This window comes from Marmota flaviventris, chromosome 15 (genome assembly GCF_047511675.1).
Source record: "Marmota flaviventris isolate mMarFla1 chromosome 15, mMarFla1.hap1, whole genome shotgun sequence".
NCBI classification, from domain to species: Eukaryota; Metazoa; Chordata; class Mammalia; order Rodentia; family Sciuridae; genus Marmota; species Marmota flaviventris.
Genome location: NC_092512.1, coordinates 2,112,981 through 2,137,952, shown reverse-complemented (window position 1 = coordinate 2,137,952; position 24,972 = coordinate 2,112,981). Strand labels below are relative to the sequence as shown.

Below are 24,972 nucleotides of genomic sequence, written 5' to 3'. Positions count from 1 at the left end.
TGGGCATGCCAGGGAGGAACACCAGCATATTCACGCTCATGATGGCTCATGGGGGCAGGACCCTTCGTAAGTCAGGGCACCATCTACAGTCACCAATTCCATCAATCCTCGGAGAGAGGCTCCAGCTAGCTCAGGAAGGGAAGAAAACAAACAGGACGAAGCCAGGGACAGGAAGAGACAACGACATCATCTTACAGGAAACTGAGGAGATGCAGCGGACAAGTCACGGCCATTAGGGAGAGGAGTTTAGCAGAAGCTGCGTGCAAAACAGTGGGCAGAGGTCGGCCACACTCCACAGAAGCCTGCTCCCTCCAGCAAACAGACCTCGAGGCAAAAGAAATCGAGATGGAGGCACCCAGGCGATCATGGGCTCAGAAGGTACACAGAAGTGTCACAAGAACAGCCACGGGAGAACTCAGTGACCCAGCATCGAGGCTGAGACACACTGCAGCACTGGAACCCTGTCACTGGAGACAACTAGATGTTCAGGCCAGGTGACCAGACAAGCTCAGCCGGGCAGGAGTGGGGAGTAGCAACAGAGAACACAGAAGGCTGCCCTGGGGGTAGACACATCACCATGTCTACTTTTGTATGTTTGAAAGTATCCATGTTTAAAAAGTTAAAAGAGCAAAACATTTAAATTAAATAAAATCTCTGGACGCTGCTTTTTAAAATAACAACTGTATATGTACACCAGCAACAAACATTTGGAGAAGTGTCATACTCTGAAGAGTACCACCGAAAATAGCAGCCAAATAGCAGCATGTTTTTGTTGTTCTTCTTCTGTTGAAACAAATTTAAGATATGTAAATCTTCATGGAGAAAATGACAAGGCTCTATCAAAAGACGTGAAAGAAGACCACACATCCAAAGACAACATGCCGTGGGCTCAGGGTAGGAGGTCCCCGTGCAGGCTTGTGCCTCGGCAGGCGGACCCAGAGCCAGCCAGCCAAACCCAGGAATGTGACACACTGATTCTCAACTTCATGTTCAATAACAGAAAGCCCAAAATACATAAGGCATTTCTATACTGCAATGAGAAGGGCAACCTGCCCTGGAAAACAGAGAATTACGAGAAAGCTGCAAAAATCAAGACGGATTTAACACCAGAATAGAAAACTGACCGAGAGGCCCCAAGGGACACTGGCTCTCCTTGGCCAGTGCTGCAGTTCTGCAGAAAAAGGCAGAATACACGGTCTGGACCATTTGCTGCTCAAATCGTGGAAAAAACGTTAGAGTCCCTCTCCCTGCTCACACGACCTCACGCCATCAACGAGGTCACTTTCCTGGAGAACACAAAAGCACATCATTAAACCAACTGACAGGAGAGTGGTGCAGGCGAGAGGAGTGGGAATTCCTGCCCACAGCAGGCACGACCCACGGGGGTGTCCACAGCACGTCATTGAGGGTTTCCGTCCCCAACACAGAGGAAATGTAGAAAAACAAGACAAATCCAAGATAAAAACAAGAGCAATGAGTTACAGGAAAGACCTCAGGGCCCAGTAAACAAGAAAGGTCACCCACCTGAGCTAGGAAAACAGACTGAGGCCAGACAGACCGCCTCACACCCACATGTGTGAACTGGCAACAGCCTGGCAACAGCCCTGTCCAACACCATTTGGTGCTGACAAAGACATGGAGTGGGGCCGGAGGAAGAGGGTGGGCGGCACGAGAAGAGCAGGCGCACAGGAACCCCGCAGGACTGCCACCCTCGTTCCACCCTGAAGACTCTGGCCACTGTCTGTGCTGGCATGGAAAGGGAAGCAACCTAGGCGTCCCTCAGACATGGAGCTGGCAGAGATGCCACAGTGCACTGTAGAGCTGCATGCAGAGCACCGGGAGAATGAGCCCAAGGAGACCTGGCTGTGCCTTTGGCCTCAGGAACAAAATGCAGAGGAGAAGTAAGTCCCAGAACTACACGAATCCCACTCGATAAGGCCCAAAGCCACTTCGAAACCAGCACTAAGGAAACAGAGCAACACGCACAGGCCTCGGGCCCGGAGGGAGGGAGGCGGGCTGAAAGGGCATGTGCGGATCTGTAGCCCAGGATCGATGAATTCTGCACCTGAACCACGAGCGTGCACCGCACACAGGGCCCTGAGAACACATGCAGACCGAGGGCTCAGAAAGGCGCTCGCCCTGCACCCTGCCGAGGACCCTGAGGGCTGCCCCAGCCCCGTGGAAGGAGGCATGTGACCGGACACTGTCCTGCTGCCCTTCCGCCCACGTCTCTCACTGCCACCCCTCCCAGGCTCCAGTTGATGGCTCACAGACTGTCCCCATTCCAAGGCTCCCTCACCTCCTCGGCTCAAGCAGCCCTGGCTAGCCAGCCCAGTCTTGCTCTTCACACAGTTCACGGCGCCCACGTGAGGTGATCTCAGAAACTCTCCCAGGCAGAATGTGACCCTAGGGCATGGGGCTCACCTGCTTCCTCTACCCCATGCCTCCAGCTCCTAGAACACAGCCTGGCACACAACACCCGGCAGTGGAGAAGAGGAGGCTGAGGGTGGAGGAGCCTGGGCAGCTGCTGTTCTGTGGGAAGAGGAAGGGGAGGTCCTGTATGGCAGTGGCCCCATGAGGAAGAGGGAGGTGGCCACTTCTGATGAGGTCTGGGACCCTCACCCTTCCTGTACCATCCACTTCCCACCACAAGTGAGAAAGACACCAGCCCCACTCTTTGCTAGAGACGCAGAGCTAAACGTCAATGACAAGCCCAGTGGTGGCCCATGCCTGGCCTCCTCCTCTGAACAGGCAGCCTGAGGAACTGAGCACTGGCCAGGAGCCTGGAGGGCCACAGGGAAGAGAGTCCCCCAACCCACAGAGAAGCCCCCACCCGGAGCTCAGTGGAGTCAGGCCCAACACATGTAGGCTTGCAGTAGCCGCTAGGCTGAACCCTAACCCTGGCCCAGAGCCGGGGGAGGTGAGCAGAGAGCTCAGGCACCCCAAATTCCATGTCGTCTTTCCCCACCTCGAGATGGCAGCTCATGAGGTTGCCCTGCACCAGAGACTGCAGCCGCATGAGCCTGGCAGCCAGGGCGTGCCTAACAAGGGAGCCAGGGGTGCCTTACAGGTCACACCCACATGTGTAAAACTGGCAGCAGCCCCTGTCCAACACCAGCTCTACAGGGGGCTGAACAGGGAGGTGGCCATGAGGCCCAAGGCAGGGCCAGGTGCAGGGGACGGGGCCTAGAGCTCAGTGACGCACACAGGCAGGGCTCTGGCACTCAGAAGTGTCAGGGTAGATCTCAGTCCTGCCCTACACCAGCTGCACAGCCCCAGGGAGCTGTCATCCCCCAAGTGAGGGCTCAGTTTTCTTCTCCACATGCTACACAAATGGTCACCTGCTCCGCGGCAGCATCAAGAAGGCTGGATGTCATCATTCATGCGCTCCGCCACGACCAGACACCCAGGCACCATCGACAGTTCAGCACTGAGCGCCAGCTCCTCACCCCACAGGAATGCTGACCCCACAGTCTGCCCCCACACAGGACAGCCCCTCAGTCTGTACACTCCCTGCATCTGGAGCTCGGCAGCCACAGCAGTCTCTGGTCATGGGCCACACTCCTCAGGGAACATGACATGGAGAAGACCTGCCCATTGTCACCATGCCCACCCATCCTAGGTGCCAGCTGTGTGTCTTTACCTGGAGGCTGACAGCCTTGCCTTGAGGATCCCCTGAAAGGTCCACGGGTCCCCAGGCCACCTCCGCTGGTGATGGACCCATACGACATCTTCTTACAGCAGAAAGGGCAGGCAGCGTCCTCAAGAGCTGGAAGAAACACAAAAACTGGGGAGGGAAAGAAGAAAAAGAGAAGGGGTTAAATCCAGATCCAAGGTGGAGAGGGGCTTCATGGGTCCTCTGTGTCTTTTTCCAGCTGAACCCTTGGATTCATGGCAGCCTCCAGGGAGTGGCTCCACCAAGCCCCTTATAGCAGCCACTTACTCCACAGAAACACGGCCCTGAGGAAGACACGCCCGAGCCCTGCTCCCCTGTTCCCACTCCACCAAGTTTCGGGGTGGCTGGCTTTCCCCTGGCTTGCCCGCATGGACTGGCGCTGCCCAGGAGCTGAAGCTGCCGGCAGCATCTCTGCCTCCAGCACCATCTGCCTGAGCGGCCCCTAGTGGATGGCAAAGCAGGGGTCAGGCTGCAGAGGGGATCTGACCAGCCATTTGTTAACCTGTGTCACTCTCCATAAGCCACTGATCCCTCTGGGCCTCAGTTTCTTCCTCTCTAAAATTAGGGCAGTGAAAGTACCTACTCCCCAGGTTTGTTAGGAGCCGTGGCACACATGACATGCTCAGGGCACCCAGCTCTCAACTCCACAGTGACGCCAGCCACCCAGCGGCTTGGCACCCTGCCTCCAAACCAAGCCATGACCAGGGGCCATGAGAAGGTCTCTGGCTGGACGCGGCCAGAACAGCGCCTCCAGGCTCCCAGACCCTAAGGTGGTCCCTGTGCGTGCATCCCCCGGGGACACCCCAGCCCTCCAGATCCAGCTTGTCACTTGTCACACCTGCAGTCTGGCCAGCCTCAGTTCTGAAGACCCTACAGTGACCACCCACAAACCATGCAGCCCTGCAGGAAGAGGGGGTCTGGAGCAGAGGGAGCTAGATGCACAGAGGGTAAGAAGCAAGCCTGAGTCCCAGCACCTGAGGAAGGCCAGCATGCCCCTGCATCCCCAAGGAGTCCACCTGGGATCAGCTCCTGTGCATGGTCGCACTGTCATCCACCAAAGCAGTGGCAGCAGGGACTCCAAGCATCCTGGTCTCAGGCCCCCAGGACACTGCTAAGAATCACTGAGGCCCAAAGAGCTTTAGTTTATGTGGAGTCTATCCACAGACATTTACTCGTCTGAAATTAAACAGACTTTTCAGTTGTTTGTTAATTCATTTTGAAATAACACTGGTTAACCAATTATCCTAACCTAAATATTTTTATGGAAAATGACTACAGTTTTCAAAGCACAGCACCTCAGTGAGAGTTACCTGTGCTCACGTCAGTCTCTAGGCAGGCTCGGCCACACACCTGGGTCTGGGGCAAGCTGCATCCTCATACTGATCTGGTCGCTGGGTATAAAGAAATCCAGCTATGCAGGAGATACAGTTGGCAGAGGGACCCTGCAAGCCCCAGGGAACCCTGGGGACCTGCCTGAGGCCTTGTGCCCTGTGGGCGGGGAGTAGGGCTCAGGGACTGGCTCAGGGGAGAGAGGTTGTGGAGGACTGCTGGCCCAGAGGGGCTTAGGGAGCCCAGGGCTCCATGTTAGATCAGGTCATGTGAGGCAGACCTCAGCCCTCGAGGAGGCCTCCACAGCAGGGCCTCATAGGGGGACCTAGGTGGGTACAGCGAGGACACACGGGGACCCAACTTGAAGGAGAGACACACTCTTCTGAAAAGAAACCCTAGAAAGCTGACCGTTAACGGACAGCACTCCCACACACAGCAGCAGCCCTCATCTGAGCCCACCACCTTCACAGGCTCAAGCCCTGTGAGATGGCAAGGTCACCTTTGCCTTGCAGAGTGTGGAAACGAAGGCCCAGAGACATGGGCTAACTTGCCCAGGGTCACACAGCTGGTGACTGGAGGAGACAGGCTTCAGAGCCAGGCAGTCTGGCTGCAGTGCCCAGACACAACGGCACTGTTCCCCACCCCCCGAGGAAGAAGCCCAGATAACAAAGGCCCCACAGTCCCATGGAGACTTGAGGACTTCACGATGTACTCCATAAAAAGCAGGGGTCATCTAAGGAAGGAGGTCAGCTGGGACTGCCTAAACCAGAGGCAGGAAGGGGAACCAGGACTGCGGCTGAACAAGGTGGGCAACCCACTGACCATGCCCCATAGAAGGTTCTGGACAGACTTCCTCATGAAGATGAGACAACAAACCACTGATATGAAGAAACATGAGACCGAGTGGAAGAGGGTTCTATGTCTAGGACCCAAGCACACAAGGCCATCAGGAACCCAGGGAAACCGGAAAGGCAGGCAGGAGGTGAGAAGTGGCGTGGCATGTGCACAGTGTGCTTGGATGCCACCAGTGTAACATGTGCAAGTGTGTGTGTACACACGCATGAGTGCATGAGTGCCTGAGGGGGTGTGCGTGCCTGTAACTGTACATAGAGGTGTGAGAAGAGACTTCAATCTCCACATCTTGCAAGTCAATATAATGCCTAAATGCTTTAAAAAAATCAAGTAGCAATGCAGCATTTAGAGAAAAGATAAACATCAAAAGAATCTACTCTCAGAATCAGACGTACTCGGCTCTGGGGAGGGCAAAAGAGGAGCACCAGGGATTGCTGTTTTTCTTAATTAATCTTGTAGAATGCATTTACTCTCTAAACTACATGCATGTATAACTTTAGAGTACTAAAGATCATTTGCAAGATTCCAGTGAAACATCATGCAGACAAATTTGCCTGGAGATGAGGTGGAGGGCTGCTGGGGGCTCCCTTAGCAGACAGGAGTCAGGCAGAACCCAATGCCGTGCTCAAGCCCTTGGAAGATGCCCCAGAGCCACCTCACTTTGCCATGCACACCATCCCACAGATATGCCCCGCATGCCCACTGGGCTCCAGGCACTGTCACGCTATGTGCAGTGCAGGCCTGCCTGGCCCAGGAACACACGTCCTGGCATCATCCCAAACAGCCTGAGAACTCCAAAAGGGCCTCCCGCGAGCTTGGGGAGCTAGAGCCCCAGACAGGGAAGTCCAGCAGCTCAGGAGGTTCTGAGCTCAAAGGGCACTCTCGCCTGTGAGGGCATCTGGACACTCCTAAGAATGACAGACAGCAGTGGCCAGAAGTGACGGACATGAGGAGATCTGGTGGGGAGTGGGTCTCCTGCTGCTCCAGTACCAAGAATGGACTGCTGGCGGGACACCAGTGGGACTGCTGCTGGGGCTGGGCTCTGGAGGGGCAGAGCAGTGGAGTTAGCAAAGGGCTGCCAGAACCCAGGGAGGGAGGAGGGAGGGCAAGCCCTGGCTTCCTGCCCGCTGAGAAAGCAGGTGGGTTGTGCTGTGCCCTCCCCACTCCAGAAAAGAAGGGGCAGCTGTTTATGCTAGAAGGACCCCAAGGAGCTCGGAAGATGACTGAAGCCCTGGGTCGGCTGGACAGAGGCGGGGTCTGCTGTGTGAATTCCTATGGAGACATCCTGGAAGAGAAGCTGCCGCAGGGTCAACACAGGAGGGCCAGGCAAGGCGGGCAGGGGACGAGAGGCCCAGATAGCCTCTGAGGGTGGGTGCAGTTACTGTGATTTGCTGCCAAGGGCAGAGGGTCTGCTGGATTTCATGAGAAGGGGCACAAGAAAACTTGATGAGGGTCTGAGAGAGGTGGGAGATTCCTTAGATGGAAGTGGGAAGGGATTCAGAACTCGGGTCTCCAGGCACAACTGCAGAGGGGTAGCTGGAAAGGGGCTGAGCAGCCCCAGCACCAGGACCCGCCAGGTGCAAGAGAAGCCCTGGGCGGTCTGCTCTCCAGCAGGCCTCGACGGTAGGCCCCACCTCATCCAGCTTGCAAGTCCATTCTGCTGAGTGATGGAACGTGTGACACCTCTGTGTCTGCTCAGCCCAGCCTGCTGGAGAAGCACAGTGAGTCACAGCAGCCAGAGGAGGCTGGCCTGAGTACACAAATGCCTCCTGGCCAGCACCCTGGGCCCCAGGGGACACCTGCAATCCAGCAGGTGCATGTCCCATTTCAGAGAGACAAGAACACATGGGGTACTCAGCCCCACCAACCCAAACTGGGAGTTTGGCACCCCTGTCTCCAGCATCCCACCTGTCCCCCTCCCCCAGGCCCTAGAGCCAACAGGGTGATCTAGGAGCCATTTTGAGCGGCCCAGAAAGCACAGCCAACGCACATCCCAGCACCTCATGCCCCGCACTTTGAAACCACCAGGCAGGCACCTGTGCCCTCACAGGCTTCAGGAAGCTGGCCATGCCTCAGCTCTGGGGACCTGCCATCTGGGGACCCTGCCCGCCCATGCCCAGGCTGTCCCCCTACCTCAGTGCCTCCACCCAGGCTGTGTCCTTGACTTCCTCCCTGTAGTTTCTACCCATCAACCCCACAGGCCAGCCAGGGGCTCCCACCCCACTTCCTGCCCATGCCTGACCTCAGGGTCCCATGCTTACCCCCCACCATGCCAGGCATCTCTCTTCTCCATAAAACACACATTTCTACTTGGCAGGATACTGCCTACCACCCTTCCTGAAGGAGCCAGGCACCCTCAGAAGCCACACCTGCCTGTGCCCAGCCCCAGTGCAGTCCTCATCCATCCACTTGTTGTGACAATCAGCCAAATCCTAGTAAGCCAAGACACCAGGGCCCAGAGCAAGGTGGCCTCCAGGCTCTGTCCCTGGCCCTTTACTGAGAGGCAGAAGAACAAGATTCCTGGCCCTCACCAGGGACCAAACTGTGACCTTAGGAACTGGGCACAGCTCACATCCCTGAGCAACCCCACGACTCTGAGATTGGCACTCACAGGGGTCTCATGTACAAAGCAACCAAAGAGACACCAGGAGATGACATGACGGGCCCCAGGCTGCCCACCTCCCCTGCACCCTGCCCAGGTGCCTTGCTCACATGAGTGTCTTTAATCCTCATGGCTCCCTGCAGCGCTAAGTATAACCCCATTTTAAAAAGAGGAAAACCAGGCTCAACCCGCCCAAGGTCACTCCCAACTGCCAATGCAGACTTTTGAACAAGCAGGAAGGCAATCAGACTCTCTCACCGCAACACACAGCTTCAGTTCCAGCTAGACCACGCTGCCCACATCACCAGCCACCTGGAAGACAGGCAGTGCCCTCCCGTTGGCAAGGTTGAGCAAGGCTTTACCCAGGACTCGAGAGCCTCCAGGACGGGACCAGCACAGGGAAGCGCGTCTGTGCCTAAGCACAAGAGGCAGGGGCACTGCAGGGCACAGAAAGAGGGGACGAGCCCTGGGTGGGCCAGGCAGTCGGGGCTCCAGGCTGGCTGGCATGGCTCTTTCCACAATGCTCCGACTCCTCGGGTGGCTCAGGGTGCTAAGAGTTTCGGACACTGTGATGCACCAGAGGCTTCCAGGAGGCGGCGGGCCAGGACAGAGCAAGGGATCCAGCAAGAGCCAGCACTCAGAAAGGCGGGGCTGGGCAGCAAGAGGAAGGGCTAGGAGGCCAGGAGAGAGGTGGGGCAAGGCCTGGGGGATCTGGGAGATCCTCCGCAGAGCGTGGAGGCCAGAGTGGGCAATGGTGAGCTAGACAAAGAGAGAGGGAGGGAGGGAGGGCTGGACAAAGGCTACAGAGGCCGTGTGCAACCCAAGCAGGCGGAAGCTGGCAGCAGGGCCAGGCAGGAGGGGTGGGCGGAAGCTGCCAGCCTGTTGTACCCAAAAATGGCCCCAAACCCGGGGCTGCCTGACTAAGGTTGAACAGAGGCCAGAGACAATGCCCACTTGCTCCTGAGGAGGCCTCCTACCACGCTGCTTCCGTGATCACCGGCCAAAGCCTGCCACCAGTTCCTCCAGCCTCAAGCCCTCAGGCTGGCGCCAGACTCCTCCCAGGGACCCCAGCTCTCTGCCAGCCTGAAGGGAGCTGTCTGTCCTCATACTGCGCAGATCCTGTTTACAAGGTGCCAGAGGAAGTGGGGGTGCCAGGGAACGCCCCCCTCAGCCCTGCTCCCAGGTCCAGGAGCAGAGTGACTCCAGTCAGCAGACTACCAGTCAGCCCTCCCAGCCCAGCGCAGGCTAGGGTCCCAGCACTCAGACCCCTGGACCAGCACACAGGGCTCAGGCCCCTTGGCCAGGCTCCCAAGACAGCGTCCCAGGAAGGACCCCAGCCTCTGGCAGAGGGATGACTGGGCCCCCTCAGACAAGGAATCCCCTAGGCTGGGGCTACCCTTCCTAGCAGCAGACAAGGAACCACGTTCCCTGGAACAGGGTCCCCAGAATGCCCCCTGCCTCCCCATGGCTGAGGGGTCTCCCAGCTAGGGAGCAGGTCTTCTATGGGGTCACACAGGAGACGTGGCAGCTACAATCCTGTTTTCCCTGCCAGATAGGCAGTAGTGCTCCCTCCAGAGCTAGGCAAGGGGTCAGTCGGCTCATGTCACAAGAACCCAATCCCTGCTGCCCAGACCCCAAGCCCCGTGAGACACAGAGCAGAACTGGATAGGCCTGGCCTGCCTGAGCGGGTCTCATGCTGCAGTTGACAGACACAGAAGTTGATGACGCTTGTCACATGGGGGAGGAAAAGATGAACTGCTGAAAGAGAGGGCACAGCCAGGGACAGACACCCTGATAACTCAAGCCATTGCTTCTCAGGTGGTCTCAGGGCTGAGCTATGGCCAGGATATGCAGTGGCAGAGGTAATAGGAGGGAGCACTACTGTGTTCCCAGGAGCAAAGGGCAAAGAGACGAGCCCAGGGCCCTACATCAACTAGGAGCCAGACCCTTACAGATGCAACCTCTGACCTCCTGTGGGGTCAGAGACCCGTGAGGAATTAAAGACACTCACATGAGCAAGGCACTGGACAGGGTGCAGGTGAGGTGGGCAGATCATGAGGACACGAAATCCCTGAGGCTGATTCTGGCCCCAGGTGGGCTGGGCTCACACCTGTGTTCTCCCCATCTCTCCAGAGAACAAATGGTGGCACAGGATGGCATTTAACTCGTCCTCAAGAATCTCAGCTCCAGCCTGCCCAGTATATAGAGGGGGGGATGCTGCCTTCGTGCTCATCCCAACTGCACCTGCGCAGAGCTCACGGAGAAAGAGAGTCAGCAACAAACAATGTGTTGAGAGCGGCTGAGGTCCAGGTCAAGGGCAGCCCTCACTGCAGAGCACTGAGAACCCCTGGCCCTGTCACACACACGGCAGGCACAGGCTGCACCAGAGCCACGAAAACTCGCTCTCGAAGCCTGCCTGTGGGGACAACCACTTTCCAGAGCAAAGTTGAAGAGGAGAAGTTGAGGGCTGAGGCTGGGGCTCAGTGCTAGAGAACCTGCCTGGCACGTGTGAGGCACTGGGTTCGATTCTCAGCACCACATACAAATAAATAAAGGTCCATCAACTACTAAAAAAACTAAAACAAAAAGAGAGAGGGAGAAGATGAAGGAGGCTGCTGGAGGGGTGTGCTCTGCAGGGGCCCCTCCGGCCAAGGTCCCTCAAGGGCAGCTCCTGCAGGCAGGAACAGGCACCGCACAGGAGGGCAGCAGCAGGCAGCACTGGGGCCTCACCCACGGCCTGGCTTAGCCTAAAGAGCCCCTGTTTACAGCAGCCGGCACTCTTACGGCCTAACACACAGCCAGCCTCTCTAGGTCTTGGGCTCAGTCTAAGGCAGAGAACACAGTCCCAGCACAGGAGCAGAACCTAGGGCCAGGTCACACGGCTCAGCCTTGACAGCCACATCTCATCCAGCCCTGTGGCCTCCAACCTCAGTTTCCTCACCTGTAACGTGGAGTCAGAAGGACGACCCCAGGAGGTGAGCATGCAGACCAGCCCCAAGAAGGAGCCACAGGCACTGACAGCCCCTAATACCTGGAAGGGAGAAGGCCTCTGAGTCCCAGCAGCCAGCACACCGGGCTGACAGAGGCCACGCAGCAGCCGCCACCTGGAACCATGCTGCTGTCTCCCACCTGCTGCTTCAAGCTGCAGGCGTGAGGCTCCCCGTGCCGTGGTGTCTGCCAGGGAGTAGGGAGGCTGCCTGCACCTGCTCCACCCTGAGCCCCGTGGCCAGCGCCAGCCCTGGCCGCACTGCTCAGAGCTCAGCAGCTACCCCTGGTTAGGCGGCACTGGGGGCAACGACTCCAGGATGGTGAGCTGCCCGGCTGCTGCCCTGCCCAGGGCCAGGCAGACAGCCTGAATCAGCCCACACAGGAGCCTTCAAGCTGACTAATGCCATCTGGACCCCCACCTCCCTCCACTGGCCACTACCTCCCCAGGATGGCGTCAGCTACACAAATGTGTCCTCAGGACACGAAGCCAGAAGGCACACAGAGACCTCGGAGTGAAAACCACCACCTCACAGGAGGCAGGGGTCATCCGGCAGCAAGCCCTGACTCACCACAGCCCGAGCCCCGAGTCTGGCTGCACCTGGTCCCAAAACTACAATGTTGAATAGACCTGTTTAGGGGACCACGGGCCAGGTGAGGGAACACAAGCACCTGTACTGGGAATTCCTGATGTAAAGCAAGCCCAGTTTTTAAGACAAGAAAAGGGAACTCGAGAGGGAAAGTGCTGAGCAGAGTGAGGCAGCCAGGAGCTGGGCAGGGTTGCCAACCACGAGCGGCAGTGCCTCCTGCCACTCAGCTTCCATGCCACACCCTCTGCACCAGGCACGAGGGTCTCAGGTGTGTCCTTACATGGGTTCCCCTCTGAAGGAGGGGATGGAGGAAGGGTCCATAGCACCCCTGGCCACACCCCGAGGCCAAGCATTCCTTCACAAGTTCCCCAAGCAGGGGCACTTGATTAGAACTTGAGGTGTCCGTATGAATCTGCTATTTTTTTTTAATTTTTATTTTTTATTTAAAGTGGATACAATATCTTTATTTTATTTTTATGTGGTGCGGAGGATTGAACCCAGTGCCTCTCGCATGGTAGGGGAGTATTCTACCTCTGAGCCACAGCCCCAGCCCTGAGTCTGCTATTTTTAGTATACAGAAAAATACAGATACAGATGTGCGCGGGTTTATGTATCACCTGCTTATACACATCTGCGTAGTTCTATAATGGCAGCTGGCCTCTTCCTAGTTTAGTCCAATGACAGGGCAGAGATGCCAGCGCACCCCATGACAAAGAGCATACCCAGCATATAAATCTTGGCTACTAAACACTCTTCTTCATCAAAAAAGAATGGCAAGGAATTAAGACCCCTTGGAGAAGTCTTGGATTCTAGAGCCGCAGGGGAAAAGTAATAGACAGGCCAGGAGCACCTAGGTCCACAAATGCACACGGAGGTGCCCAGGTAAGGCAGGGCCATCTCAGAAACTCACAGCACCAGCCTGGAAAAGCCTCCCTGGCCATGTGTGGAACAGTCTGAGCATGAAAAAGGCAGTGACAAGGAGAAGTACAACTCGCTGAATAAAGACCCTCGAGCCCACATCAGCAAGCAGGAAAGAGGAGAGCTCTCCCTCGTGGTGCAGGCGGCTGCGACCAACAAGGAAGGTGGTTCCCACCATCACGATGAGAAGGTCCTGCGGACGGACAGAAGCCAGCCAGTGGAGAGTGGACATCAGGACACAGGACAGGATATTCACGTGGCCTCAAAGTGTTTTATTAATTAAAAAATGGAAAAAGCAACTACATAGGAGAAGCCCAGCAGACCCCACGTTACCACCCCCCCCAAGGGGACAAGCCAGCCCCACACAATGCTCCTGCCTAAAGTACACACCCAGGGAAAGAGCGGGCACACCTCTGAGAAGAAGAGGAAGCAGCCCTCAGAGGAGTCACGTCAAGAAACTAGCCAGACCAAGAGTTGTCCTGCATGAAGGGTGGCCAAGAGGCAAGGTCCCAGAGGCCACACGCCTGGGCACCCCTTGGCAGCACAGGACCACTCACGAGGTCTATCCTTCGAACAGCAGCAAGATCTCAAGGTCACAAGGCCAGTCTGATTAGGACTGTGGCACTGGCATCAGCACAGGTGACATCTAAAATGCTTTCTAAAACCAAGAAATCCCTTCCACTTAAAAACAACCTGCTAAACAACTCCTGGAAGAAAAGGAAAAATACAAACTAAAATGAAGGAATTTTCAAAAAATAATAATGAAAATACAACATAGGGAAATCAATAAGATAAATTTAAAGCAGGAATCAGAGTGAATTTTTAACTCTAAATATTTCTATGTAAAAAGAAAAACAAATTCACTAAATTCTGAGCTCAAAAGATTAGAAAAAAATGATAATAATTCAAAACAGCCACAAGGAAGGAAATAATACAAATAAAAGCAAAAACCAATGAAGTAGAAAATGGAAAATAATTGGGGCTGGGGATGTGGCTCAAGTGGTAGCGCGCTTGCCTGGCATGCGTGCGGCCCAGGTTCGATCCTCAGCACCACATACAAACAAAGATGTTGTGTCCACTGAAAAACTAATAAATAAATATTAAAAAAAAAAGAAAATGGAAAATAATCAACCTAATTAATAAATCAAAATGCTATTTTCTAAAAAACTACTAACAAAAAAACAACCCAGAGCCAACTTAACCAAGAAAAAAAGGAGCAACACAACTACACAACACACCAAGCTATACGGGAGGAGTGACCACCGAGAGAAAGCGCTGAGGACCAGAGGCTCTGCTCTGCACAGGGCCCCTCTCCAAGGGGACTGTGAGCGGCACTGTCGCAGGTCAGAGAAGTCGGCCAAAAGTGGCCCACTGTTCCAACAGAAAAAACACAAGTTATCAAATCTGCCCCAACTAAAGAGCCACAGGACCTGAAGGTTTTGCAGAAGAATTTGGCCAAGTCTGTCCACTGACAACAAAAGGAAAGTTCCCTATCCTTTTTTATGATACCAGTAAGACACGTGCCTAACATTGACACATTGATTCCAAAAGCTGGTACAAAACAGTTCAAGAAAGAAAGTGGGGGGCAGGCAGACTGTAAGCCAATGTCATAAAGAGCAATTCAAAAATACTAAATAAAACACTAAGAAATAAGAGTCAAAGTCCCACCTGCCAGTTTTCCCAGGAACGCAAGGCTGGTTCAGCACGAGGATGCCCATCACTGTAACACACTTTAGCAATGAACCTGCAGGAAAACCTCATGAGGGTCTCCATGGGTGCTACCAACCACATCCACGAAACTCAACACTCCTGCCTGATGAAGGAAATACCATTCGTCCTGAGTGGGTGCCTCATTCAGTAGGAAAACACCCAGAGCCATTCACAAGGATCAGGAGATGGAGAAGCCACCACATCTAGTACCTCTCAGCACCCTTCTGGTGGGCTAGCCAGTGCCACCAAAGAGACAGCAGCAAGAAGCATGAGAACCAGGAATAAGACGTGCCACACCTCCTGCAGACCCCACGGCAATGCACACCCTAGAGCAGTGCTGGGGCCAAACAGCAGCAGGCTCTGGGAGCTCAGGGTGCAAAACTAACACACAGAAACCAGGAGCCTTTGCACACACAAGTAACCAGCCAAAGGACCGGACGGTGTTGGGCAACACCTGAGAGGACATTGGGCCCGGGGAGAGTGGATAGGGACACAGGAAACCCTGAAAGGGGACCCTGAAACACTGCATCCCGCAGGAAGACACCCCTTGGTTTTGGCTAAACACCACCATTTCATGAACTGTCGATTCTCCCCTCCCACTAAATACCAACAAGTACCAAGCATCTGCATGGAGCCAGAAAGTGACCGGAAGTTCACAGATGCTGAGAGCCATAGCTGAGAGTGGGAATGACACAAGGCATTTTTGCCAGAAGGGAGTGGTTGAGAGGTGACACCAGCAAGCCATTGAGATGATGATGGTTATGTTAAGCTGTGTATTCAATTGTATATTAGACCCCTGCTGTCCACCTCAGGCGCCAGCTACTTTGGAGTTCTCGTGGGGATTCCTGGGGAGTTCCTGTTGGTTGGGGAAGTGCCAGAGGAGGGATTTCCGGAGGAGGGAATGCCAGTTGGTGTGTGGTGTGTCAGGGAGAAGGCCGCGTGCATGGCGGTCTGGGAGTGTGCATGGCGGTTCGGGAGTGTTCCCGGGAAGTGTGTGTAGAGTGCTGTAAAGGTTGCTGTTTGAACTTACAAGGCTGTGTGGCGGCTCGGTTGTTTTGTGCCCAGCCAGACTGCGGCACACAGAGATATACACAAACACAGGGAAGCACCAAACAGGAAGAGAGGACTGAGGGAGCAGACGCTCAAAGGTCCCAGAGAAGCAGAAGCTGGCACAGGCCACAGTGCAGGGGCTGGGAACAGCAGCACAGTGGAAGAGGCCAGGCACAAACGGCCACCTACAAGAGTCCCCTACACGAGATGGCCAGAATGTGCACATTCAAGAGACAGCAGGAGACCGGCAGGGCGAGGAGTGGGAGCTGGGCAGCAGGAAGTGACTGCCAACAGCAAGGTGCTCTTTTTAGGGGGACTCGAGAGCACCCCCACGACGGTGGCGATGAACACTCAACACTACTAACGACTAAAACCACCAAACAGCACCTTTGAAAGGGGGACCTACGGGTACAGGACGATGCCACGTTAGAACTATTATTACAAACGCTAGAACGCCTCCATAGTTCAAAAGCTGCACAAGAAAACACAAACAGCACCAGAATAAGAGGGGTCTACGAACAGAGCCCGTGGACATGGAAATCCCGTATGCAGTGGGTGCGGCACCGTGAAGGGCTCTCACCCATGGTGCTGTGACATCTGGTTAGCCATGCGGAAAGACAGAACGCAGCCTGAGCCTCACAGGATAAAATAACATACTCCAGTGGCCACAGCCCTCGACACAGAAAACAAAACCAGGAAGCAAGGCAAAAGAGCAGCCGCCCATGGGCAAGCCTCCCAGGTAGGATTCAAAGTCAGGATGTGGCAAGGAAGGCCATGCCCAGCAACAGAAGCGAACCCAGATTCCTGGCGAAACGCTGTGAGCCAAGCAGTAAGAAAACATGGCTGCACGTAAAGAGCTCAAAAAACTGCAAGGAAAATGGGCAAAAGACACAAAATTCTCACTCACAGAGTGTAAAACCGGGGCTTAAACAATGAGAAGAGTTCAAACTTGCTTCAAACAAGAAAACGCAGCTCCCACAGTTACAGCCCTGCCGCCACCTGCCCTGCAGGAAGCTCCAAGGGAGCTGCCCTGAAACAACAGAAGAAAAGACTACAAAACTACAAACTCATCATTTTCTTGGACTCATCAGAGCTGAAGTCTCAGGGCAACAGTCAGTTGATACCTACAGACAGGGGAGACAAGACAGAGCCCAAGGGCAGGCAGCCCAGAAATGGCAGGGCCGTGGGGCACGCAAGCAGGTAAGCACTCTCCCAAGGGCGGAAACCTCCTCTCTGGACCCAGGTGCTAACCAGGAAGCCTGGAGCAGGACAGGCAGTATGTCAGGGTGCAGGGGCAAGAAGAGTGGAAGCCCAGCAGCCCTGTAGGAATGCCCTCTCCCCTGATAAACACTGGGGGGTCGAGGACAGCAACTGCTGACCCATAGCTCCAGGGCAAACAAGGCACCCACAAATTCTAGAGAATAAAGAAATCACCCCCCATCCCTGGAAATGCAGGAGGAGGCCCTTCCAGGCCCACCAGGAAGGGGCAGGAGATGCTCCCATGCAGGATGAGTAAGGGAGTCAAGGCAAAGGAAGGGCACAGGGCCACTGAGAAAGCCCTAGGCACAAGACCACACCTGCCCAAGACCAAGGCTGCGCCAGGCCACTGAGCACCCACACCAGGCCACCCAGTTCCCCACATGGGGCAGGGATGGAGAGACGCTGCCCCTGCATGTGCCCCCTGCATGTGCCGTTGGGGAGCAAACACAGGCCCATCCCACCCCGCCTAAGGTAACTCCAGAGGAAGGTGAGGCTGCGTCTTCAGGGCAGTTGCAGCTGCAGCAAAGCCCAAAGCCAGCCACATCCGGCCAGCTGAACCACCCCGTGAAGGGGCCCAGAAAACAGGGCACACCATTGCTGAGCATAATGTTAGGTACCTCACCTGACACCCCACACATGAAGTCAAAATCAGTTGAACCAACCCAAAACAGGAGCACAAGGAGAAGTACCCAAGAGTCAGCAAAAGCAGACCTCAACGTCAGAACTCCCAGGGAATTCACAGTAACCATGACTGCGACATCAAGGCCCGTGGAAAAGATGGCCCACATGCAGGAAGTGGAAACTACCAGAGTGCCAAATGGAAACGCTGGCAGTCATACACATGGCGACAGAAGTGAAGCGCATGTTCAAGGCACTTGTCAGCAGGGTCCCTGCAGCCAGGGTGCAGTGAGCAGAAGAGCCACGGCCAGAAATCCCCAGACCGATGCATCAAGAAGGGAGTGAACGGGAAAGGGAAAGCCAGCCCCTAGGAGCTCCTAGACACCATGGATGCCCAATGTTGCGTACTGGAGCCCCGGAAGGTGAGGAGAAGAGACAGGGCAAGGAGGCATCCAAGAGGACAGCAAAGAGCTCTCCATAGCTGCTCCTCGAGGGACTCTGCTGCAGGCTTAACGTGTGTCCCCCAAAAGTTGTGTGCCAAGTCTTCACCCCCAAGGCAATGGTACTGAGCAGAGGGAGGGGCCTCTGGGAGGTGACCAGGTCACAAGGCAAAGCTCTTGTGAAGGGGAGAGAGGCCCCCAGTGGAGGACACAGCAGGAGGGTACTGTCTATGAGCCAGGAAACGGGATGCTGCAAACACCAAACCAGCTGCCCCCTTGGCCCGGGCCTCCCAGCCAGGAGCACGGTCTGCGGCACTGTGGCGACAGCCTGGGCAGACTGAGAGCAGCACACCACAGGCCCGAGCCCGGAGGACACTGCATCGACAAATGCCAAGCCAAACAGAAAGGAAAAAAAGAATATCATTAACCTGCTGGAAAGGAAAAACTAAAACCCTGGAACCTGGCAGGGAAAAGACACAGACACCAAGAATGAAGAGGAGAATTACAGCCGACACACCATGGCCTCCTCAAGGGGGCGTGAGAGGGCACCGGCCAGAATTCACGCCCCCACCCCCACCCCAGCAGGGTGAAGTCGGGCGGGAGACCAGCACTGACCCTGCACCTCCAGACAGCAGCGCTGGGAAAGCCAGAGGAGCCGCACACAAACTCCATCCTGAGTGGGCACCACTGCCTCTCACCCCACGCAGGGACATCACTGCCATGAGGACCCTACCGGCATTGAAAGGAGAGTGGGGGAATGTCACCAACAGTCACTATTCTGTAACTCACAGTCCCGCCCAAAAGTCCAGCAACTCTGATGAAGTCAAGGACTCCACACAAGACACAAACCAATATCATCTCGCAGACACTCAACAGGCAGCTGACCTCCCCCAAGAAGCCTCCCGGGGCGACACGCGCTCCTACAGACCTCGAGGGGAGAGGACACGAACCCCACACAGCGCGTCAACGCAGGGCCTACAGAGCAGAAGTCACATCAGGCTGCCGCCTGAGGGGTAGGATCAGGGACAGACCATCAGGCAGGAGAAAGGCACAATGCTCCAATCGTGACTGGAACTCTCCTGGAGCTCACTGGACACTGCAGCGAGTGGCACTATGTGTCTGTCCCGTGTCAACAGACCTGGCATCACAGGAAGATCAGGCAGCGCTTACTGGTGAAGACAGACACTCACTGGCAGCACCATCTGAGGGGCACGAAGGCACCAGGTGGGTGCTAGGAAAGCCGCTTCCCTGTGGGGCACCTGGGTGGACACAGCTGCCGTCTGGAGCTGCACGGGCAAGGCCCATGTGGTCCCCAGAGGCCCCGAGCCAAGGGCAGGCGCATGGGGCTGAGGTCTGAGTGGAGCAGGGCCAGGCCCACTCACGTAGCACTGCCGAGTGCCATCTCCTCGGCACCCCACAGCCAGAGTCAGGGGAGGCCTGGGAACCCCAGATGCTAGAGTCTGGCCCTTGCAGGGACAAGCCTGTCGACCCCTGGCCTAAGCAAGCAGAAGAATGGGACCGCGGTCCGGGTGACTCACCCAGATGGGGAAGGCTGTGGGGGGAGGGCTCGGAAACTCAGAGCAGAGCTGAGTTCAAGCTATGGGCCAGCCATGGGCCACCCGACGAGAGCAACAGGGTTCAGGGCTAGGGCTCAGAAGAGAGGTCCAGACTGAAGCACAGAGGACACACCAAGGCCTCCGCCACACAGCTGCTGGAGAGCTGGGCAGGAGGCGGCAAGAGACAGCCAGCCCCTCGCTGTGGCCTCCGCTGCAGGGTTCAGTCATCAGTCCCAGAGCCCGGGGCTCCTCCAGAGGACTTGTTGAAGGAGGAAGAGAACAGTGACAGTGACGGGAGGGGGACAGGGAGGGCTGGGGCACCATGGACACCTGCGGATGACAGTGCTCAGCGCCAGCCCTGCAGGTGGCCTGGAGACAGGTGATGTAACAGCCAGCCGGGGCGGTGCGAGAGGGGAAGAGTGGGACCCAGCAATCAGAAGGCTGCAGGTCCGAGGGAAGGGAGTGCTCTCTGACCTCCTAGCCCTCTTTCCCATGAGAGGTGGGGATCCAGGGGCTGCTGCTCCTGAGAGCCACATCCTGGCCTGGCCGTGTGGCCTCTGGCACTTCCCGCCTTCCTGCACCTCGGCCCCCTCCTCCAGGCCAAGCCTCCTGAGCAGTCCCCCAGGGCAGCTGGAGGGAGCAGTGAGCTCACGCGGCACTCCCTGACATCGGGTGCTCAGGTGGCTCCTGCCAGAGCCCCAGACTGCTGTGCAGGACTCCACAAGTCCCCTGGGCCTCTCCGGTGCTGAGACCTTCCTCTCTGCTGCTCCACAGGCTGCTTCCCACCCTGCCCCCATCACTCTCTCCCAGGACAGGGTCTTCTCCCTCAGGAAGGCGAAGGGGCAGGAAGGTCCAGGTCTGGAAGAAAGCACGTGACCCTAGCCTAGAGCCGGGCACAGCTCCCTTGGGAAGCAGACCATCTGGTCTTTGAAGGGGCCGCAGGATATAGACCGGGGCCAGGGCCATGGGAGCTGGCTCAGGCCCAGCCAGCTTCAAAGCCCAGCTGGGATGGTCCTACAGGCCCTGTGAGGCCACGGCCTGGCCCAGCAGGACCTCACCCAGCCTTGTGGCTGGGAAAACATCCACCTAGGAGGGAGGCAACACGACGGTCATGACAAGCTGTACTCCCCGGGCCCACCCCCACCTGACCCAGAAACCAGGACGCAGGCACTAAACCCCTGGGTAGAACTAGGAAGGGCTTGCTGCTGTCCTCCAGGGAGGGCCCCGCCTATGGGCTCAACAGAGGCCTGGTCCCATGCCCAGCTCATGGCCAGAGCCAGGGCAGGTCTGGTGGGGCCTGAGAGCAGGAGCCAGGTATAGCTCTCTCCCTGTGACCACCACCCATCAGCAGAGCAACACTGGCCCTACTCTCTGGGATGACCACCAGCAGGCATCTCCCACAGACCGTGCAGGATCAGGCTGCAGGCTGGGTGGGAGAAAGCATGTCAGGTCAAGGAGGGGACCTGGCACCAAAACCTTGCCCAGAACTCCAGCCACCTGTGAGGCCAGAGATCAAAGGTGAAGGCCTGGGCTGTGGCGGGAGCTGACCTGGCCACAGTCAGGAACAGAGCAGTAACTCGACGACTTCTAGGATCCAAGACAACAGCTGCACCCCTCCAGGCTGGCCCTGGGAAGGAAGGAAGAGGAGCAAGACTCCAAGCACCAGTGCCTCGGGGAGGTGCCCCAAAGGCCTCCACCCCTCACGCAGTACATGTGGGCACACACACACACACACACAGACTGCTGCTGCTAGACTAATACACATGCGACAATATCCATGGGACACAAGGTCAGGCCCGTACCCAAACACCAGTAGCTCCTGTCCCCTTTCCCCAGGGAGGCCACAGGCTGGCTAAAAAGAAGACGCCTAAATTTAGGAGGGCCACGCCTCATGGCCACCAAAACAAGGTAGCCCTCCCACCAGGGCATCCTTGTGGCCAATGCCCAGGGAAGGAGAGGAAGAACACACAATCACATGGGAAGGGCAGAGAGAATGTGGCCCTTAGAAGAGGAGGGCCAGGCTGGCAGAGGAAGAGCGAGCCCTGGCAGGACAGGCCCTGGGCCAGGATCAGCTGCATTGACCCTGCAGACATCTGCCTGGTGGGCCTGCAGCAACTGGCCCAAGGGCTCAGCCACTGGGCAGCCTCTGGGCACCGCCCGGTTCCATGACAGTGCACCAGCATGGTCTCTTGAAGCCCAACCCTTAAATTAGCAGATCAAGCCATTCCACGAAAAACTCAAAGCACACCTGACCCTACCAACACTAGGCCACCTGGCCAGCCTACACGCCAAGACCCCTGGTGGTGACAGCAGAGACCCAGAAGACACGGCTTCCTCAGAGCAACAGCCAGCCTCCTCCCACCACCACAGGTCCCTCACGCCCAGCCCAGGCCAGGCTGTGACTGATGGGGATCTGCTGAGGCAGGAGGCTAGCGATGGGGGACAGCCCAAGATGGAGAGGGCGGGGAGGAGAAGAGGCATGGCCGCCAGCGCAGCCACCCTCCGGGCTGGGAGCACAGTCGGCTGCGCAGGCAGACAGCTCACAGAAGCTGTTACACACGTGGGCAGTGCCAAGCCCAGCAGCCAGGGAGAACTGGGCTACAGAGACAGCGAGTCTGACCCCTACTCTGTCTTGGCCAGTGCAGGACCTCGAGAAAGGCCCCATCTCTTTCAGCCTGTCCACACGCTCAAGAACGGGAGCAGCCGGTTGCTAATGCAGTCACTGGAGGAGCAAGGCAGGCAGGCCCAGCAGGCCTCACACGGCAGACTCAGGCCCCTGTGTTCCCCCCCCAGAGGGAGCCTGGGAGCCTGCTGGGCTCTGCTGTGGTCTGAATATGTGTCCCCAAACTCATGTGTGAAAACCTAACCCCTAGGGTGACAGGATGTGGAGGCAGGGCCTCAGGAGGTGCCCTTTTGGTGGGAGGAGCACCCCTGGGAGAGTCCCAGGAGAGCCTGCTTCTCTGCTTCTGCCATGGAAGGACACAGCAAGAAGGCGCCATGTGCAGCCCAGGGCAGCCACTCACCAGACCCCATTCTGCAGGCCCCGACCCCAGGCACTCAGCCTCCGGAACCCAAAGAAATAAACGCCTGCAGGTATAAGCCACCCAGTTACAAAAGCTCACATGGAAGGTCAGGGCAACAGCAGCAGGTAGCCAAGGGGCTCACCCAAACACAGGACTCCAGGGCCTGGCATGAGGCAACAAGCCTGGTGGGAGCACAGGCCCTGGGTGCGAAGGCGGGCCCACTGCACCCACCTCTGGACACCCACAGAAAGGTCTATCCCCAGCTGGACACACAGCAGGCAGATCCACCAGGTCCTGGATGGTGGGAGGGCCAAAATGAGGACCTGGGCTCAGAGCCATCTAGGAAGCAGAGGGCTGCTCCTGGCAGAGCACAGAACCACACACACCTGGTGCCTGGTGCCCGGCGCCCTGCCGTCCCTCCTCCCCTCCCTGCGCTGCAGGGAGATGATTTTCCCCACCACCTCAGAGCCTGTCCACCACGGGGGAAGGGCCAGCACCCGCAGTCTCTCCCTCAGAGACCTCCTCCATTATCCCCTCATCTGACACACAGACAAACCAGTGAACTAGGAAAAGGCCAGCCAGCTCCTCATCTGACACTCAACACCAAGACAAATTCCAGATGGACGGAAGGGTTAAATAGTTTTAAAATAAACACAAAACATCCACCAATACCAAAGTACTGCTAAGCAAGCACGTGCGAACGCAAACACACATACGGGGGAAAATAGACTTGGCAGCACATTTTCAAAGATTCGTAAATCAAAATGCAATATAAGCAAAATTAAAAGGCAAAAGATAAAAGTGAAAACATGTTTCCAACAAAATGATGAAGGTTACATCCTGAATATATAAGGCACTGCTGAGATTTAGTCTAAAAAAAAAAAAAATTCAAACATGTCACAAACTAAAGCAAGAAAGAGAGATGGCAGGGGACAACCCCCAGCACAGGGACCGTGGGGGCAGCAACCCGCCCCTCAGGACACACAGTGGCCCACCCAGTCAGGGCACAGAGAGGAAGAGGCAGCACCACGAAAGCCTCTGGGCACATGGGGCCACCACAGTTCCCACATCCGAGGACTTCACACAAGGAATCCAGAAGAAGCCACCAGAAGCCTGAAGCATCACAAAACAAGAATGGGCTACAACCACCTGGAGTCGACAACGGCGCATCAGTGCACACCACACATACCAAGGGCGACTTCGCACTGCCACAGGTGCCCAGGCAGCACGCCCAGCTCACGTCCAGGCCCAGGACATCACTGGAGTGACAGTAAGCCCACAGCTGCGCACTCAGCTGGGCTACAAGGGCTGCAAGGTGCTCATGTCCTAACTGTGGGTACACAATGGGGCCGCCAGTCAGCGCCATCTGACAGTTCTGATAAAGAGACAAGTGCCCTGGCGCAGCCACCCTGCCCCAGGAGAGCAGAAAACACACATCCCCAAGAGCCCTGCACCCATGGTCAGAGCAGCCTGTCACCCACCCAGAATGTGTGCAGGAGTATGGACGGTGGCCCGTCTGCGCAGCACACAGCCCAGCGCAAAGGCAACGTGCGCCGCACAACCACACTCAGGGTCGGACGCTGCACAGCATCAGAACAGAGAGCAGGGCCAAGAGCCCAGGGACGCGTGGTAGAGTCACGGGTGTGAATGGCGTGCATCAACGCACTCCTGCATGACTCGAGCTGCGGGAAATTCTAGGACAGGCCAAACCCTGCAAGATAAACAGAACGGGGAAGGGGTAGGACATGAGGGCTACTCTGGGGCTCGGGGCACTAGGTGGCTACTTGGGGACGTTACACCACGAGACAGACGTGGAAACTCAAATCGCTGAGCCCTCGGCATCTGGGTCTCACTGTGTGCACAGCGAACCTGCCATGGGTAGAAAGAAGCCCGGCAGGAGGTGCCTGCCACACCCACCACGAGGTTCGGAGAGGCGCGATGACAGGCACAGACCCCGACACGTGGAGCTCAGTGTGAGAAGCCAGTCATGGAGGACCACATTGTCAGACTCCTTCCAAAGGGAGAAGTTCAGAACCAGCAAAATCCCTAAAGCCAGAAAGGAGGCTGGGTTGCTGGGCAGAGCAGAGTTGGGAACAGGAGTGCCTGCCGGTGGGCATGGGCTCTTTAGGAGCTGGAAGAGTTCTGGAACCAGAAGGTGGTGGTGGCCAAGCACCGTTTCAGCACCCAAGAGCCACTGAAGTGTACACTTGGTAAGTGAACCAGGTCTCAAGCTGTGACGCATGCCCCAAGTGGCCGCGGCTGCAGGCAGGCTGGGAGGATTGGTCTCGCCTCCACCAGACTGCTGGTGGGTGCTCTGCATGTGGTCCCACACTCAGGACCCTGCACCCAAGAGGCACCTCAGA

General features: G+C 56.6%; 1 protein-coding gene across 3 annotated transcripts in view; it reads right to left on the bottom strand.

Annotated features, from left to right (window-relative positions):
- Tsnare1 (t-SNARE domain containing 1) overlaps positions 1 to 24,972 on the bottom strand; it is a 114,629-nt gene that overhangs the window by 66,988 nt on the left and 22,669 nt on the right. For all 3 annotated transcript variants that reach the window (XM_027950814.3, XM_071602085.1, XM_071602086.1), the window contains exon 2: positions 3,644 to 3,787. In XM_027950814.3, the coding sequence (XP_027806615.3) occupies positions 3,644 to 3,731 (88 nt within the window). In that variant the 5' untranslated portion in view covers positions 3,732 to 3,787. The remainder of the gene's footprint in view (positions 1 to 3,643; positions 3,788 to 24,972) is intronic.